The 18029-nt window shown below is 36.2% G+C and overlaps 1 protein-coding gene across 3 annotated transcripts in view; it reads right to left on the reverse strand.

Moving 5' to 3' along the window:
• Positions 1-18029, reverse strand: part of PPP2R3B (protein phosphatase 2 regulatory subunit B''beta) — a 53276-nt gene that overhangs the window by 8007 nt on the left and 27240 nt on the right. For all 3 annotated transcript variants that reach the window (XM_049834389.1, XM_049834391.1, XM_049834390.1), the window contains 9 exons: positions 13398-13583; positions 11550-11653; positions 10903-11005; positions 10101-10175; positions 6003-6089; positions 5426-5582; positions 3470-3518; positions 2097-2186; positions 1188-1363 (listed from right to left, as the gene is read on the reverse strand). In XM_049834389.1, the coding sequence (XP_049690346.1) occupies positions 1188-1363; positions 2097-2186; positions 3470-3518; positions 5426-5582; positions 6003-6089; positions 10101-10175; positions 10903-11005; positions 11550-11653; positions 13398-13583 (1027 nt within the window). The remainder of the gene's footprint in view (positions 1-1187; positions 1364-2096; positions 2187-3469; positions 3519-5425; positions 5583-6002; positions 6090-10100; positions 10176-10902; positions 11006-11549; positions 11654-13397; positions 13584-18029) is intronic.

Consider the following 18029-nt stretch of genomic DNA (forward strand, 5'->3'; position numbering starts at 1 on the left):
CTCGGTGCTTCATGTAGAAGCATCTAAATGTGAAACACTAGCACAACAATACATTTTCTAAACAAAAGCATTAAATAAGATGGCCAACAATTTTCTTTTACCATAAAAAATAGCGAACATTAGTATATGCGATACAGGTTGCTACTCCTATCAAACACTTCAAGAGCAAATAGGCAAGTTCTAAATTTATTGCAATGCAGAGTCTGTACAATAATAGCAACCAGACTGTATTCCAAACCCTTTTGCACACTGAAATTCACATTAAAAAGTATAGCCATAATAAAGGTTATTAGTGCTAACTATGGTCAGGTGTTGAGACATTAAGTTTAGATACACGTTGACCTCACTTGTGTTGAGTTCAACAAATCCCTGAAGACTAATCCATCATGGCTACAACAGTTTTATTAACTTATGAGACAAATATCAGAAACAGCACAGAGGTAAGAGGCCATGAACATGCAAGATATCACTCTTGAACATCACAGTAATATGTTTACCAAGGCATGCAAAATTTTTTTTAGTTTTGAGCAGCACAGAAGGGCAAATATGAAGTGAGCATCATGCTGATTTCATAATTTTTTCCAGGTGTAAAATATAAACTGAAGTTTCATCAGCTAAAGACCATACACATCAAATGCAGGAGAGTAGAATGCAGGTCTGTGAAGCTTCAAATGAATGTAGAAAATAGCCAAAAACTAAGAACAGGTTAGTATTCCATTATTTTTAAGTCCCTTAACATGAATTTCTTAAGGGCAGCTTAGACTTCTAACCTAAAATAAGTCACTACTGAGCTACAGAGACAAACACTGTTCAGAAACTGTTTCTCTGAAATACTCCATTAAATGAGTACTGGAACAGGTAAGAGGGAAGTGAACAGCACAGTCAAGAGCTTTTTTTGAGAGCATCACCTCAGCCAGATAGTGACAAGATTTCATTTAAGACTAAACATGGCTACAAGCCCAAACTAAAAGCCTCCAAGGAATTTTAAAGCAGCATATTAAATTTTAGTATGAAAATGAATGCCTGCCTGCAGTTGGCAGACCATTAGATTATTAAGTTCTAACAGACTTTAGAGAAAAAAAACACCTAAAGGCATATTCTTTGTATGACAAACTGAGTACTCTTAAGGGTATACTAACTCCTAATCCAGAGAAACAGAAGTTACAGATGGAAAAAGATTTTATTACCTTCATATTGTGGCTTCACAAGATCCAGCATCTGGCACAAACAGTCTTCAAATGGCAAAGGTTCTATGGCCATGTTGTCTAATTTTTGGCACTGTTCTTCATAAAAATACTCCAGTTCATACATAGACAAAGCACCATCCCCATCAAGATCCATACAGCGAAACCAGTATTCAATGCTGGAATTCAGTAATTAATAGCAAAGAACTGTTTACACAAACTTATTACAGAATTTCAGGAATTTATGTTGCCTGTTTTAAAGGCTACGCTACTTACAGATGCAAAACTAGCCTTAAAAGACTACATTCCATAATACCATAGAAAGTCATTAAACACCACCTATTGTGATAAGAGTTTCCGGTATTTGCCATGCCATCCATTACTGCATTTGAAAACACACTTGTTAGTTGAGTGGGTGAAGGAGGAGAGAACTAAAACATGCGGTTTTACATAAAAACTCAAGGGAGCCAATGAAAAATTGAACTGTGCATCAAAACCCAAGTTCTTTTTTTCATATTGAACAAGCCAGTGACGTGTCAATAGATTTCTTATCAATATCCTACAGCTAATGCTGGCTGTATAGTTTCCCAAAGTCACTAGCATCATGAAACAACTGCAGTTTCCTTTATCTATGGCCTTGTCTGCAAGTAGGCCACACACAGCATATAGAACAGTAACATTCAATCATCCTCTTAAAAGTCATTAAAATAGACTTGTTACAGCAGCAACAACAGGAGACACTGATAAATAAGAACGATGCAACGAACGGGGCCAAGTTTTCCACTCATATTTTTATAGTTTAGCTTTATCCATCAGAGTTCCAGCTGAGCATCAGTGGTCCCTAATTGGGAACCACTGGGAAAACCAATAAAGTCAGTCTTTATTTCTGTTAAAACATAAATTCATTCTTACCTAGTTGGTGTTTTCTTGTCCTCTTCAGATATCAAAAACCAGACAAAATCAGCGTAGCTAATTTTCCCATCTTTTTGTGCTTTTCTACCTCTTGAAGGCCAATGAGGAAAAAGATTAAAAATTTATTTTAAACCACCTAGTTTTTACTAACCAAAAATAAGGATTATTTGCCTTGGTGCTATTAACTGTTTATTTACTTCTAAATGATGCAGTGTTCATAAGGTGACTTGTCACAGACTACTTTGATCATTCAGGGTAAGGAGCCTGTGTGCTCTGTTGTTTCTACTGCAGTGGGTAAAGAGGAAGGGAGCAGCTGGAAGAGGAAGGTAGCACTCTGTCCAGAAGGACCTAGAGCTTTCCTTCCTGGGCAGCAATACCACTGCTTAATTTTTAAGACAAGAGTTATCTCAATTTTTAAAAATCTATTATATACACATACACATGCTTTTTAGAATTTCTTTTCAGGTAGAAGTGATAAGAACTTAAAGCTGTACAGAACTCCACTAGCTCAAAGCATTGGAATGGAAATATGAAGATAAAAAGGAACAAAAAACATTCAGGAAATAAGTGTTTGTGGCAAGAATGTAATTGTCTGTTTCTACTCTCATACCACAGAATACAGCATGCAAATACATTCTGAAGACACATGGTCAACCTGTCTAGCAAGAAGTCAGGTAAGCAGTTCCTAGACATATTGCATTTCATTCCTAAAATCCATTTTTTTGCTGTTTTTTCCTCAATATGTCTAGAAAAATACAGCATATGTTTTGTCTTGCCCAAAAAAACTCACATAAAGGAGTACGCTCTAGACATATGCCTGCCAAGTGTCATTTCACTCATTTCAGCTTTTGTTATTTCTGTTTATGAGTCACTTTCTAGCTTCAGATATAGTGCTAGCAAAATGTTTCAAAAATGAGTAAAATGCCATAAATACACAAGAGGAAGTCAATCCCGGTGGGAAAAATGAAGAATGACTGTCAAAAATATGAATTAACTCAACTGGAGGCATTTTTGTAAATTTGTTGATGTAATAAACGTTGATTTTGCAAGTAGTTGAAAAGCCCGATTCCCTTTGAAAATTTTACAGGTTTAGGGGATGGAAAAACAACAAACATTTCTTCCCTTCCTCTTTCCCATCCCTGCTAAACCATACAATATCCAATAGCAAATGTTCATATGGGTAAAGAGAGTAAAGAACTTGGGACTGAGCCAAAGGTTCCAAGAGCACTCTAGTACTACTAGAGTTTAAACTACAATACTAAATCTTGAAATTCACTGCTCCATTTCAAGAGGAAGGCATTTTTTCTAGGAGTGTCACACAATTTAACAAGCAAATATTAAATTGGATTTAGATCAGCATACAAAGTAAGTACCTTGTTACTGCTCCTGAGAAGATCCGTTCTATCATCCTATTTGAAATTGCTGTGAAAAAAGGTTTAAAACACTGTCAATTAGATACAAGTTATTTTTGCTTTGTATTGTCTAGTTGAAGAGTTTACTGGAACCCTTATATATACACATCTGTGAGAAAGATCAAGTGTAGTGCTCATTAATCCCTTTGAGTCCTCTTGGAGAAAATCACTTAACACAAAGTCTCCAAAGCAAAGCTAGAACCAACCAGCTTTGAATTTGGACTTGATACAGGAATAGTAGTGTAATAAAAGTAAAAAAATTGGCTGATTAATAAGACAGCATTTACCAGTTCTTTAACAAGTAAATCTTGTTTTCAAGTGCCATTACATTTTATATGACCTTGGCAAAGAGCCAAAATAGAATTGGCACATTCATACATAATGAGCATACCTAACTGATTCTGACATGGGTCTATTTTTGACATGGTTCTGATCCATGCTTCTATTTTGAAACCATTTCAGGGATTTTAGAGACATGCCTTAACGGAGCACTGCCTCCGTAAAGGATATTCAATTTATCCTGAAGAATTGTGGACGGTACTCAAAGTAGCACTTGATACTATTCTCACAGAAGGAGAACTGCTTCTCATTATTCTAGCTCTGAAATATTTTTTCAGCATTGTAGAAATACTGATAATTAAAGCAGGTGGTTAACCATTCAAATAGTTCATCTGGTTTATGTACTTATGGTGATGCTATCACTGTATTATTCTAGTAAGGACACTAGTCCCTACTTAATATTTGCCCCCAGAATTGTAGCACAGCCAATTTGTTTCAGACATATGTGCTGCTGCTGCTTTTTATCTACTTTTGAAACACTGAAGTTGTTCAACCTTCTCAACAACAGCTACATAGTTTAATATTTTCTTAATACATATAAGTGTTTGATCTAGCCTAATTTTAGACCAGTGACAGTATGAAAGGAAGGGTTTGATGAAACCAGATTAGCGAACTCTGACATGCAAAAAAATAGACATTTAAGACTAAAGGTGGGTTATCATATCCATTTTATGCTCTTATTTAGTCTAATTCTCACTCAGCAGCAGCCGTTAAGCTTTAACCAATATTCCATTGTTTAAAGGATGCAAAACTAAATTGCAAGTGGCATCATATCAGTTCTGTTTCCTTTCTATAGTGTACTAACTCAGTAGAGCAACAACTCAAATGAAAGAAGCTTTCCTTCCACAGTGTCCTAAACTGTAGTGAGACTTCAGAGCCAAGTTTTCAGAAGCAATCGGAATTGTGTTTATTCTTTTTAATGTGGGATAATATTCCGTAATCACTTTGTGCTTACGTAAGCTTTCCAGTCCTGAAGTGAATACTTTTAAGATGACAATGGACACAAAGCATCCAAAAAACCCCAACAGTTCCATACAAGCTACAAGAATATTTAAAATAGGTACAAGTGTGCAAGACTACAGAATCACAGTCATTGTATATTGTGAATGCAGAAAATGTAAGGTTGCTAAGTAGTATTAAAACAAAATGTACTGCAGCTGAGTTAGCAAAACTTTAAAATAAGTGAAGTACCTGAATGTATGTTTGCCTTGTTCTACTCTTTCCATACTTTGCCATAAGAGCCATGCTACTTGAATAATATTAGTAAAATGGATTGTTTCCAAGATAATAACCAAACCTGCCAAATGCAGCCATTTCTAATACACCAAGACTTAAATGATTTTTTTCCCCTACTTCTTTGCCAAGATCAGAATTCAAATTCAGAATTTTCCTCAAATTTGGTATTGCTAGAAACAAAGCAGCATCAGAGATGACTCATCCTGCTTTATTTCACTGAGTCCATAGGATCAGCTATACTAACAGACTCATGAACACTGGCCTTGGCAGTTAACCGCTTCCTCAGTTGAAAGTTTACAGGTCATTTAATACATGTAAGCAAAGGTGCTTTGTTTGTCATACCATGATCGTTATGTCGAGCTAAATCCTTCCGATCAATATAGAGGTCATGGTCTGTATCCAGCTCCCAAAATTTGCAATAGATAACATAAAAATGTTCATATGAGAAGTACTCTGTCAGCTGGTTAATATCAGCTTCCTCTTCCAATAATGCCACATTCTATTATCAGAAGGATAAATAGAACACATTAACGAATTTGTAAGACATTTTTTGAATTATCTGAATTCTCATGACCAAGTTAACATCTAATGCTATTTCCGTGGAACAATTTTTATCTTCAGAGACAGTGCACACCATGCTGCCTGACAGCAAAGACTGAACACACAAGGTAGAAAACTAGTGTATCCAGAGAGAAATGAGATCAGCTAGACTTCTGTAAAACACATATGCATATATACAGCTCTAGACAAAGGATGACATTTAAACATATTCTAGCATATGAGAATTAATGCAACTGAGCCTTCACTAGTTTTTGGAAAGGGAAGAAATGCTACTTATGTTACTCCCTTAAGCATTTAGTTAATGCAGTTTTTAAACTTGCAGAAACATCTGCCTTGAAAGATTTTAGATATTACATACCTGCAAAAAGTTGCTTTTTCTGAGCTCGTTACAAGTTATTTTCCCAGACCAGGACCTATTTACTGTATAAAATATTCTCTGTATAACCTGCAAGAAACAGAAAATGGAAGGGTGATCTTAGGCATGCTAACTAAATACCCTCCCGAACATTTGTCAAAGATAAGTCTTAGCTCAGATGCATTCCGTCCTTCCCCTATTTCTATTCTTCTTACTTAGCAGGTTGATGCTTCTCTTAAATGTCATATTACCAAACCAATTCTAAATCTATATCTAAACTCATCTTGATAAGTCTTATTTCAGTGCTGCAGTACCCATATCTCACACAGTAAAGTTGCAGAATACTTGTATGCTGTCCAGAATATGTCTATTGGCAATTTCACTACCTCCCAGTCTTCCAGACCTACAGGATATCACCTAATAAACCTATTAATATATCTCATTACTTCAGATTTAAAGACCTATATTTACTGTAAGAATATTTTACTTCATAAATGAAGTTACAGAAATAGAATTGGGACTGATTAAGGATCAGAGTACAGGGGGATGTCGCTACTTCTGAAGTCTGCAAATACAACAAATCAACATTCGACAGAAATACTTCCTGCACGTGCAGAGAGAATACATTTTTCCCCCATTTAATTTTATTCTATTTAAAGTTACTTGAAAAAAACCCCTGTTAATAGTATTAAAAGAATTACATAAATGTTTCCTCACTGAAGAACAAAAGGATCTATGCAAGAAAGATGAATAGCTCTTGTGCCATGACTGCTATTGGAACCAGAAACAAATGCATTCAGTTGAGTATCCAACACTTTTGTTTAAATCAGTTGTACATGTACAATATTTTGGTAAACTCATGTACTCATCATAATTTGCTTAGTTTTAGTTAAAAACATAGGACTTTAAAATACATTTTTTTCTGTTTCTTAACTGAATTCAGTATTCACCTGAATTAGTTTGACTTAAGTCAACCAATACACATTTCAAGTGAAGTCATTTACCACTAACAAAAGCAGACAAAAAAATCTAAACATATTATGAACTATAATTGCTTAACTGGAGATTGATTATACCTGCTAATTAGCAAGACTAAATATGGCAAGTGTAGCATTTCATCTGCAACACAGTAGTTACTAGCTAAAAAACCCCATGTCTTTAGGAACCCTTTTCCCCCAAACAAAACCTCTTCCCAACTAAAGCCTTCATTATTTACATTTTTATCACTTCACACTAATTCTAGTAAATCAATAGTTTAAACAAACTAAACCAAACATTTCTAAATTACAAACAGAAGAGTAATTTATTCATGAAGTTTTAAAATAAAGCTTAAACTGTAGCATGCAGCAAGCTCTACAGCTCTTACTTTGAATAAGAACAGCTGGTTCAATAAATCCAGAAAGGAGAATAGACTAGCCTACTTCTGAAACTTAATTAGCTTAATTCTAATTGTGAGTTTAGGGAAGGCCTATTTTTGGCTTATACTACAAAGCAATTTTTTCTAAAAAGGTTTTGCCTTAGCTTTGCAACTTAATCCATCTGCATGTCATTATCTCATCTGTTATACATTTAACTGTTCTAAAAATAAAAACAAAATTGAATGTTTGCTAAAGACAACTGGGAACAGACTTAAAAATGGTTTTCTAAAGTGAATTGAAGCAGAATATAAGCAAATTGTCAGAGACTTGCCTTCTTTACTATGCTGCACAGTGTTTTGTCAGAAGGGAGAGGAAATGGGCAATACAAAGACTGCAATTTCAAGAATTCATAGTTCAGATTATATATATATGACATACTTGCAGATGAAATGTAGTACCTCATTTGTCAGGGCAAAAGTTCTAATATATTTCAGCTTTACCTTGGAAATATGTACTGAACCTTACCACTAGTCTGACCAACCAACCAACCTATCTATACTACAGCCTAGCAGACAGAACTGATTGCTTCCATGGTTGAACACCACTCACAAGATACTTGCTTCACTAAAGAGATGTATGTAATGTATATATGCATATACATATGTATATACAAAGACAGGAGAAGAACAGATCATTTAATTTAATAGCACGAACAGATGTTAAATCTTAACTGCAGTGCTTACAAAATCCTTTAGTTAAAGCTTCATGTAGCAAGGTAAAGCTAACTGAATACAGGTACAAAATGCCTTATTTCATCTTGGAGAAAATAACCTACAATTATTAGTAGTAACTTGCAGGACAGAATTTTAGAAGACTGCATTGGGCAACAGTTACTCCACCCTAAAATACGACAAGAAAGGGCAGAGTGTCCTCCTGCCATTTCCAAATATTGTTGCTATATTCACAGCAATACCAGTTTATTTTGGGGATTTTTGAATGAATAATGATGTCTGTTGAAGACTACACTAAATTTTGTGTCCTGATTTTGGCTGGGATAGAGTTAATTTTCTTCTTCGTAGCTGGTATAGTGTTGTGTTGTGGATTTAGTATGAGAATAATGTTGATTACACACTGATGTTTTCAGTTGTTGCCAAGTGTTTATACTAAGTCAAGGATTTTTCAGCTTCTCATGCCCAGCCATGAAGAAGGCTGGAGGGGCACAAGGAGTTGGGAGGGGACACAGCCGGGACAGCTGACCCAAACTGTCCAAAGGGATATCCCAGACCATAGGACAACGTGATCAGCATATAAAGCTTGGGGAAGAAGGAAGGGGGGATGTTCGGAGTGATGGCATTTGTCTTCCCAAGTAAGCGTTACACGTGCTGGAGCCCTGCTGTCCTGGAGATGGCTGAACACCTGCCTGCTCACAGAAAGTGGGGAATGAATTCCTTGTTTTGCTTTGCTTGTGTGCGCGGCTTTTGCTTTCCCTGTTAAACTGTCTTTATCTTAGTTGACAAGTTTTCTCACTTTTACCCTTCCGATTCTCTCCCCCATCCCAGCCGGGGGGAGTGAGCGAGCAGCTGCATGGGGCTGAGGGTTAAATCATGACTTTTTGTTAGTAAAGTACTGCCAGCACTAATTTAATCAATATTGCTAGACTCAGGCCTACTCAGGTAAGCTGTTCCTCCAAAGAAAAGTAACTGGAAACAGCAGAACCTTTTCCCTCCTATGGTCCTTCAGGACGGGCAGCAAGCTTTCACAATTTTAAGCAGAGGATGCTTTGATACAACCCAGAATCCATTAAAAGAAAACTACTCAGAGGTAGAACATTTTCTTCAGTCACATCTGACAAGAAAGTTCTGGGAGCTCATGTAATATAACAAGCAGCAAAACCTAATGCAGCAAGACATACTTGATAGGCTGGCAAGTCTCTATAAGAAGGATACAAGGAACCAAACCGAAACACTTTCAAAAAAGCTTCCATAGTTGTGGTCTGGGTCAAACTATAAGCTGGATGAAAGATGATCAACTCTGCATGTTTTTTGTTGGAGAATATTCATTAAGCTATTTTTCACATGCACAAAGAAAGTGAACTGAGTGTCATTTTGAAGAGTTTTAATCTTTTGAGACTTCAGTGGAATCGGCTGTCTAGTCTACAGTTGAGAAAATTTAATGTCACTGATTTTTCCCTTGGGTACAAAAAGAATACTTCAGTCACATAACCCTAGGAAGACAGAAATGGAACTTTTCATGTATAAAACCTGCTTAGAAAGAAAAATCCCCAGAGAGGAAAGTAGCAAGCAGCTTCAATATTATCATTATTTTACTTAATACTGAACATAATCATGTTAATATAGACCTTTCATTCAGAATTCCATTTAATTAATCCCAGAGTAAGGTCAGGATTCTAATGAGTACAGTCTATAGCCACAATGGAGTGTTTAAGATAAGTCTGCTGTTCATTTAAAGGTCATTAACTTATCCTACACTATTACAATTCAGTGTTTCTCTTACTAGTATTAAGTTCAGCAATTTCTTATAAATGTTAAGAAAAACTATGATGCTTAAGAAATTGAGTCTTTCTTAATGAGATTTCTAGTTATGTAGAAATGAAGACCAACAGCATACTCAACTTTTCTCAAGGGACAAAGGTGCTAATGCAGATTGACTAATCTTAATAATTTTGATTTTCCTACTTAACTTCCTAGTTAAAAAATAGCTTTTCCAAATACAAATCACTTACTGTGGTAATGTACCGAGAATGAAATTCAGAAGCTTCTTTTAAAAATGATAGGCCAGGATGACTATTCACTACATCCTACAAAAAAAAAAGGAATAACAACATCCCAAACAGTAATCATTAATGACCATATAAAATAATTAGCATAGAATAGCACATCTGCTTCCTTAACCAAACCAGTTCAAATTAACTACCACAATAATTAGTAACTTCGTTTACAACACACTTCGTGTAAATAACACTGCTGACTTTTAAAAAATAAGATTATCTTTTAAACAAGCCAGATAAACAAAAGCTTCCCTATGTTTTAGATGGGCCGAAGATTTTGAACACACTGCTGACTGTTGTAGCTTGTAATTCTGTGGCTATGATTCAGTAAAAGCCAATTTAGGTTTTATTCATTCATTAGTAAAGGTGTTGTTTGCTGCTTTTTGAGAAAAGCTGTATTAAATCTTGAATTCATATGCCATTTTGCCTTTACCATCCAAAGGCCCTCCTTGAGTTAAGTTCAACTGCCTTTCTAAACTGTAAGGATTCTCTGATACATGTGGTATTCCTGCAAGCAATTTTAAATCCACGCATCTTACTGTAGCTCTTACAAAAGACCTCACGTTATACAAAATGATTAACTGTAAAAGAAGTCCCTCACTAGCACCTCAGTGGACCATACGAAGTGAGTTACACTGAATATTATCAATGAATTTTAATTAAGACCATGAAAAAGTATGTTTAGCTCAAACAATTCAGGGCTTTGCCAGCTCATCATTTTGTTGTGTTTCGAGAATTAGTTTCAGTGGCAATTTACTTGCAAAAAAGGAATGAAGTCTTCTTGCACCAAGTAGTTGCATCCAGGGTTCATTAGAAGATGAACAAACTTTGCAGCATCATCATAGCAGGTCTGAAGTATTCTGAAATGTAAATATTTCCATTTTTATACTCTACACAGTATATGCTACCTCATACAGGTATCCTAGAGCAAGGCCTATGAAACTAACCACAACATTTAATTCAAAAGCTAATTACAAATGTCAAAGTACACTCATCAAAGCAGTACTGGTATCATACATTTACATTATTAGAAGGTGGGTACACCATGTAATTGATTACATGAAAGGACATTTTTAAATTAGAACTGGAAGGAGAACTAGAAAGAATAAAAAGCATTTTGTCCAGAACTGGCATCTACAAGTTAGGGCCATGGTTTTCACTTTTCCCATAAACAGCCAGTCATTTACCAAACATTTTAATATCTATAAACCCTGTAAATAAAGATTAGTTTGTTTGTTTATGTTAAAGTGATGATTTAGTTACATTTTACCAGGTACAAGTTTGCTGTCAATGGTTGATTATGGGAAAGTGTTTTATTCCCCTTTACAGATTGGATCTCATTCAGAGCTTAAAATATCACATTTCAATTAAAATGCAGTACTTCTAAAAAAGTAATCTACTTACTTCCGCCACATTGCAACAAATTTATGAACTGACACATATCCTGTTCGTTCACCTCCAGCACAATAAAACAAAGGACCTTTCCAGTAAAGTGGACATTCACAAGCCTAGAATTAAAGTATACATCAAGTCAGTTTATTCATTGCTTATCTGAGGGTTACTCTCTTATTTATAAATCTTTCAAAAATTAGATTTTACAAGTGTTAAGAAGAAAACATTAAGGCACAGATTTTTTAAACACTGTTTCTGAAACTAACTGCACCTTCCAAAGTAATTAACTTTAAGCAACTGCTTTAGGCTGAAATCCAAAAGTAGAAAGCAAAACATAGGGCAACTTGCAGCATTCCTAATAGCTGAATGCAGTCACATGTCTGCTCTGTCCATGCTCCAAGCAGCTGAACAGAGTCCATGCTAATAAGCTCTGCTAAAGGGCTACATATCTTTAAGCTGAGCTCAAGACAGCACTAACAGTTACACAACTTCTGAACTAGAGCAAATTTACATTTGTCCTGCTCAGAGGATGGCTCAACTCATTTGCATCCTTGCATATGCACGGCATATAATTTATCCAATTTTAAGTAGTAGGCCAGCCTGCCCTGAGCAGCAGTATCTTGCTTCAGGATACCCAACAGTTACACCTTCACAACTTCAATGCTCCCACATACACCTACAGTGCTCCTTCTGTGCCTGCTCCAACCAAGCTTCCTCAGTCGTAACAGCCAAGTACCTACGTCTTGCCTAAAACTATGACTTGGAGTAGTCAGTCATGCTGGCATCTCTGAGAATCTCATGTGGCTTTCAAATAAGACTGTGAATACTGCAAGATGTATAAGGTCACTGGAGCAAAAGGACAGGTATTTCTCATGCAATAGTTTAACCAGTACTTTAAAAAAATAAGAAGTGAGTTTGACAAATGCTGTCCTCAGACAGAAAGGCTTTTCCCTGTGCTTCAGGAGGGTGCCTTTCACCACTGAATTGTAGGTGACTGGACCCTTCCACCTTTCTTGCTGAGAGAGAAGGGACTCTTCCACCTCTCCCCACTTCTGTGTGGGAGGCAGGTATCCTACCGTTTAGCTTAGCGGTTAAACACTTGTGGTGAAGCAGACAAGGAGTTTCTGAACGCCCAGTCCTGCTCTTGTGAAGTGTCTTTGTTTCTATTTTCTAGACCATGGACTTTAAGTGCAAAGTGACAGGAACAGGGATGAGAACCTGAGACTCATTACCAAGACCATGACTTGCAGTGATTACTTCAAGCATTGATTCAATATAACAAAATGGAAATTTAATTAGCTTATTGTCTGTTCCACAGAAGTTTAAAAATATTTGCTGCTTTCTAAGCTTAGTATTTTGTCACTCTACTGTAACTCTAAATTAGCTCTTCATTAATAACTAGAGGGCTATAATCTCGAGTTACTAAACCATTCTGTCTTTCAATGTCTTTACAATGGAGGTTCATGACAATGCTGAATGAGAAAAACCAGCATGGACACCAGAAAACAAAATGCATATTTAACAGTGCTTTTGCCTTAAGTCTGTTGGTCAATACAGAATACAGAACAACGTCCAATGTGCCCTTCAGTATTCGGTTGTTTATGCAGCTAAAAAAACCAGTTCAAGTTTTGTTTTAATGTTTGTTTCTTTTTGTAAGCAAAATGTAGGGCCATTTGAGAGATAGGCGTGGAAATCTTTGCATTAACTAACTCTGCTGTCAACAATGTTGAATGTGATGTCTTACTGGTACTACCTTGTAGGAGATGAAAACACATAATGCAAGAAAACAAAGCACACAGAACTTATGCTTTCTTTCCACAGGTGTACAGTACTAAAAGCAGACAGCCAGCAAGTTCTCACCTTAGCAACCTTCCCCATGTCTTCTAACGTTGCCCTCTCATTTGGAAACTCAGAGAAAGTCCTCTCAATTTTGGCAATCACAGCATCTATATTCACTTTTTCCTTAGGACATCCTCGAGGAAAATAGAAAGTCGGAATGTTTTGACTAAGTGATGGTGGCAAAGTTTCTTCCTTCTTTGTCTGAACCTAAATAGATAAATACACATTTGACAGTCAAGTACAATGCGATCGCGTCTAATAGTCATCCTCAGATGACTTGAATCTCTTGGTATTATGTTACAACACACCTTCAAAAAGATTTCTGATGATAGGTTGAATAAGCTATTTAAGAATGAGAGCACATTGGAAAAATTCATGAGCATTTCCAAAAACTGTCATTTAGAAAGATTTCTAGGCTGTTAAAAATTTAATGAAAAACTTCAGTCTTCAACATATCAAGTTGCAAGATTAATACACTAGACAGCTTTTTGGAGACATCTGAAATAACTCAGCGTATATTATCAGTTTCAGAAGAAAAAACTTCAACTTCTAGCTTAACAGACAGGTCATGAAAGAATTTGCTTTTGAAATATTTCTAGTTTTACAGCTTCCAACTTTTGAAATAAGCATGACAACTTTGTTGCAACCCACCAACCTGTTTAATTTAATTACAGTGAAATTGTTGGGGTTTTTTTAAATCCTAAAAAATGCTTCATTTTATAAAGGTAGTAAATGATTCTTGCAGAGGGATTTTTTTTTTGGTAAACTATACACAATTATAGCATGAGAGCTTAGAAATATGTTTCTCAAGAATTTGTGATATACCGTACTACTAAATAAAAAAAGTAGATGACCAGTAACAAAAGAAATTATTTATTTAAATGCATTTATCTTCATAAAGAAGAATTAACCTCGTACTTAGTTTCCAAAAGAAAGTCCAACAAGGCAGAGAAACAAAGATAAGCAAAGTAACAATGGAGTTACGTGGCAACGCAAAATTAGCCATTAAATATGAAGCCTTTCATCCCAAGGTCATTATTCAAATGTAAAAAACAATGGTTAATGCTATGTGGTGGCTTGTCCTAGTGGTAAATATGTTCAAGATCCCGAATTACATCTCTCATTTCCAACCAGAACTGGGGGAAAAAAAAACCCACCCCCACTCCCCACCCAAATTTCCCCCAAGTCCCCCAAAACCTCCAACCCTCATGTTACTCTATCACCTTTGTCAAAGTGCCTGTAAAGATACCCAGCTTTCCTACCACAATCAAAGTCCTTCCTTAAGTCAGTGAAAGAAGTAGGTGCTTACGGACAGCAGATTTTAATTTGCAGGGTTCCAGCCCAGGAACCTTCACTGGAATGTTACACATGCTAAAAAAAGCCTGAATTAACCTTTCTTTCCCCTCTACATTTGAGCCAGCATTCCTGCTCACAGCTGCAGAATTGCCTCAACTGAGTTACAAGGTTTTTTTTTCATAGAGGAAGAAGTTACCTTGAATCTGTGACACCCAAGAGTCAATGTTTGTAATTTTCTAAGAATCTTGTAAATTAGAACTTTTGATACCTCGTCTTTAGTTCAGTGGTTCAGCTAACGAGGCATCAGCTTAGGACAAGAGTGCCACAGGGCATCAAAAATCCAAAAATCCCTTTCAACTGTAGACTCCGAAACTTTTGGGAAGTATAAGGACAGCAACATTTTATTCTTTGAGTAACATTACCACCAGCACTACAAATAAAGTATGTAATTGGATTAACACCATGTTTCATTCTAGAAACCCAGCTCTACGCATCAGCAATTTAGTAGAGCCCTAGCAGTTACCCTTATGCAAAACTGGGCTGAAGACCTATGCCTTGGACTGGTACCACACAGCCAGGTAGCTAGCATGCTTTTGAGCACTGGCAATCAAACCATCTCTTACTTAACAGAATCAAACTGTTATATTCATTCCAAACAGCAAGGTTATTTTATTTTATTTCCCCTTTTCCCCATTTACAAGATCTGCCTGGATAGCTGCTCCTACACGAGCTGCTCAGATTGCCACCGAAGCAGCAGGTGTTCCAGTTCCTCAGAGATGCCCCACGAGGCATGCCTCATCTGGGAGAAGGGTAAGTGTCAATCACAGACTAACAACATCCCCTGAATGTTTCGGGTAACATGAGGTGAATCAGCATTTCAAGAAAACCTACTACACACAGTTAAAGCATTTTAAAATCCACAGCTAGGAAAATTTAAAGCCTCAGGTTGAAAAAAAAAAAGTTTCTTTTAAAAGGAAAGGTAGGGGCAGAGGGAAGACTACATTGGAAAAGGTCCCAAGAGAAGAAAGACTATCAACAGAACTATTTGTTCATCAGAAGCTTTATATTTTTTCAGAAACTACTAATTTACTTCAGATACCTCAGAGAGCACAATAAGTAATTTCCATTAGTCCAGGCTAAAAGCTGTTCTTAAATGCATGTGGAGATCTCAGTTCAGGATTTTTAGTAAGACCTATCCTATTACATGTAACTTCCTTGGGTGTTATTTAAATAGACTTATACAATAAAGGCGTTTTATTTATTTTTCATCTTTTTGTTTGTTGTAAACATGTTCCAAACCATGATTATGAAGAAGTTAACCGAAGACAGACATAAAGGTGAAGAAAACTGATCTTTCCAAGATGAAAATGTTACATTTAAGCATGACTTTGAATACAGTATGCTTATTGTAAAAATACGTAATATTTAATCTGTAAGACAGTATATTTATTCAACTCTAAAACCACATATAGAATACAAACCTCTCACTGCAAGACAAAATAACTCTCCCTATATTGAAAGATGCTGCCTATTTCTACATGCTGGTTTCTCAAAGTCAGTGAAAGAAGAAACTACAAAAATGCTTCATTTGCATTAGAAAGTGCATGATCATACCACAATCCTTTCTGATAGATTTATTTGGTGCCTACATACAGGCATCTAGTGAGAATACCATGTAGGGCACAAACCAAAATGCCCTTGAATATTCCATGTGGTATCCAGCAGCCAGCTCAGAGCACAGCTCTCACTCTGCATCTGCCATGCGGATGTTCTGAGCACACTAATGCTTCTTAAATGCCACTAGCAACTTGCAATTGGACAACTGAATTGTACTGTTAATGTCAGTCAACACAGGGATAACAGCCTGTACCAGAGAAAGAAATGGGTCGTCCAAAACTATCAGCTCCAACTAATGCACTATAAAGTTAGTACTGCATCTCCTCTCTCTCCTCACCTTCCCAAGAAGGGCCACGGATTCTTCTCTTCTCTCAGTCTGAATCCCATCCAACAACCAAAAGGCTTCTTGTAAAACTGAGGCTGCTCTGCTGTATGTGCTCTAATGAAGGAATGCGCAATACTAAAAGGGCTCTAAAAGCTTCACTACTTCCTATAATTTCAGCTAGTTACTTCTGTAGATGCACATATTGTATAGCTGATGAAAAGAGTCAGTTCTGTTATTTCATGGGCAATTAAAATGCACAGTTGTGCGAGATTAAGCTGTTCTACAATTAATTATAACTTTAACCAGGGAATTTCTTCACTAACAAGAACTGCTAGAAGTCTGCTAACACTAAATCTTTGACTGGAAAATCTGCAGCAACAATCTGTTATTCTTTTTACACAATTATTCCATTTCAGTGGCAAATTTAACATTTAGAAAGTGATCTACATTTTCTTACGGCTTTAAGTTAAAACTTATAATACTGGTACCAGTAAGCTAAACTGACAAAAAAGACTGGTTTGGTAAATGAAGATTTTCCCTGCAACTTGCTGAGAAATTGCACAAACAATAACATGCTTGGAGTTAAGGATAACAGCTGTATAAGCTCGTGAATAACTCATACAAGCAGATATGTGCTCCAGTGTCAGGACTGAATCTCACATTAACCTTTGCAATAAGTATATGTAAAGTCCAGAATCTGTAATCATATTATGAAGTTACCATTGCAGTTTTAGTTTTATGTAAAAGATAAGTGCGGATTCCTTGAAAATTCCTCATTTGTAATAATGTAAACACACTTATGGAAGATTTGTCTGTATGGGAATTCAAGAAAACCCCTAATACCTCAACAGTTTTAATTCCTGACATACAGAACCATAAGGACTGTCCACAGCTATCCAACACTTATTTGCCTTGACTTTTACAAAGGAGGAAGTGGAAGTTTATATCCCACTGGACTCACTGTTCAAAGGGCAAACTTCCCATTTTATTTTGCAACTCTCCAGATCCTTTTCCAACTGTTTTACAGCAGTTGTTTATAATAATGGTATAAAACCATTATTATAATTACAATGTAGTAAAATATTATTAAATACCAGAGAACATGGATAGACCTCATTCCAAATAGAAGTTCAGTCTTCTTGTATCTACCAACAGATGAGTTGCACTTGGCAGTTAACTTGGTTCTAAAGCAAATGCAAACACAGCAGGGATTTTAAGATGAGGTGCCCTTTTCCCTGGCTCTCAACTGAAAAAGAGCTGACTATGATGGAGTTGTTCAATGACAGGATGTATTTTTGAAATAAAAAGGAAGGTGTTTGTTCCCATATATTTTAAGACTGTACACTCAGTAAAGCCTGTATCAACATCTGCACATAGAGACTACCAACCAGAAGTACTGAACCCCACAAAGGGAT

This window comes from Accipiter gentilis, chromosome 31, assembly GCF_929443795.1.
Source record: "Accipiter gentilis chromosome 31, bAccGen1.1, whole genome shotgun sequence".
Taxonomy (NCBI): Eukaryota; Metazoa; Chordata; class Aves; order Accipitriformes; family Accipitridae; genus Astur; species Astur gentilis.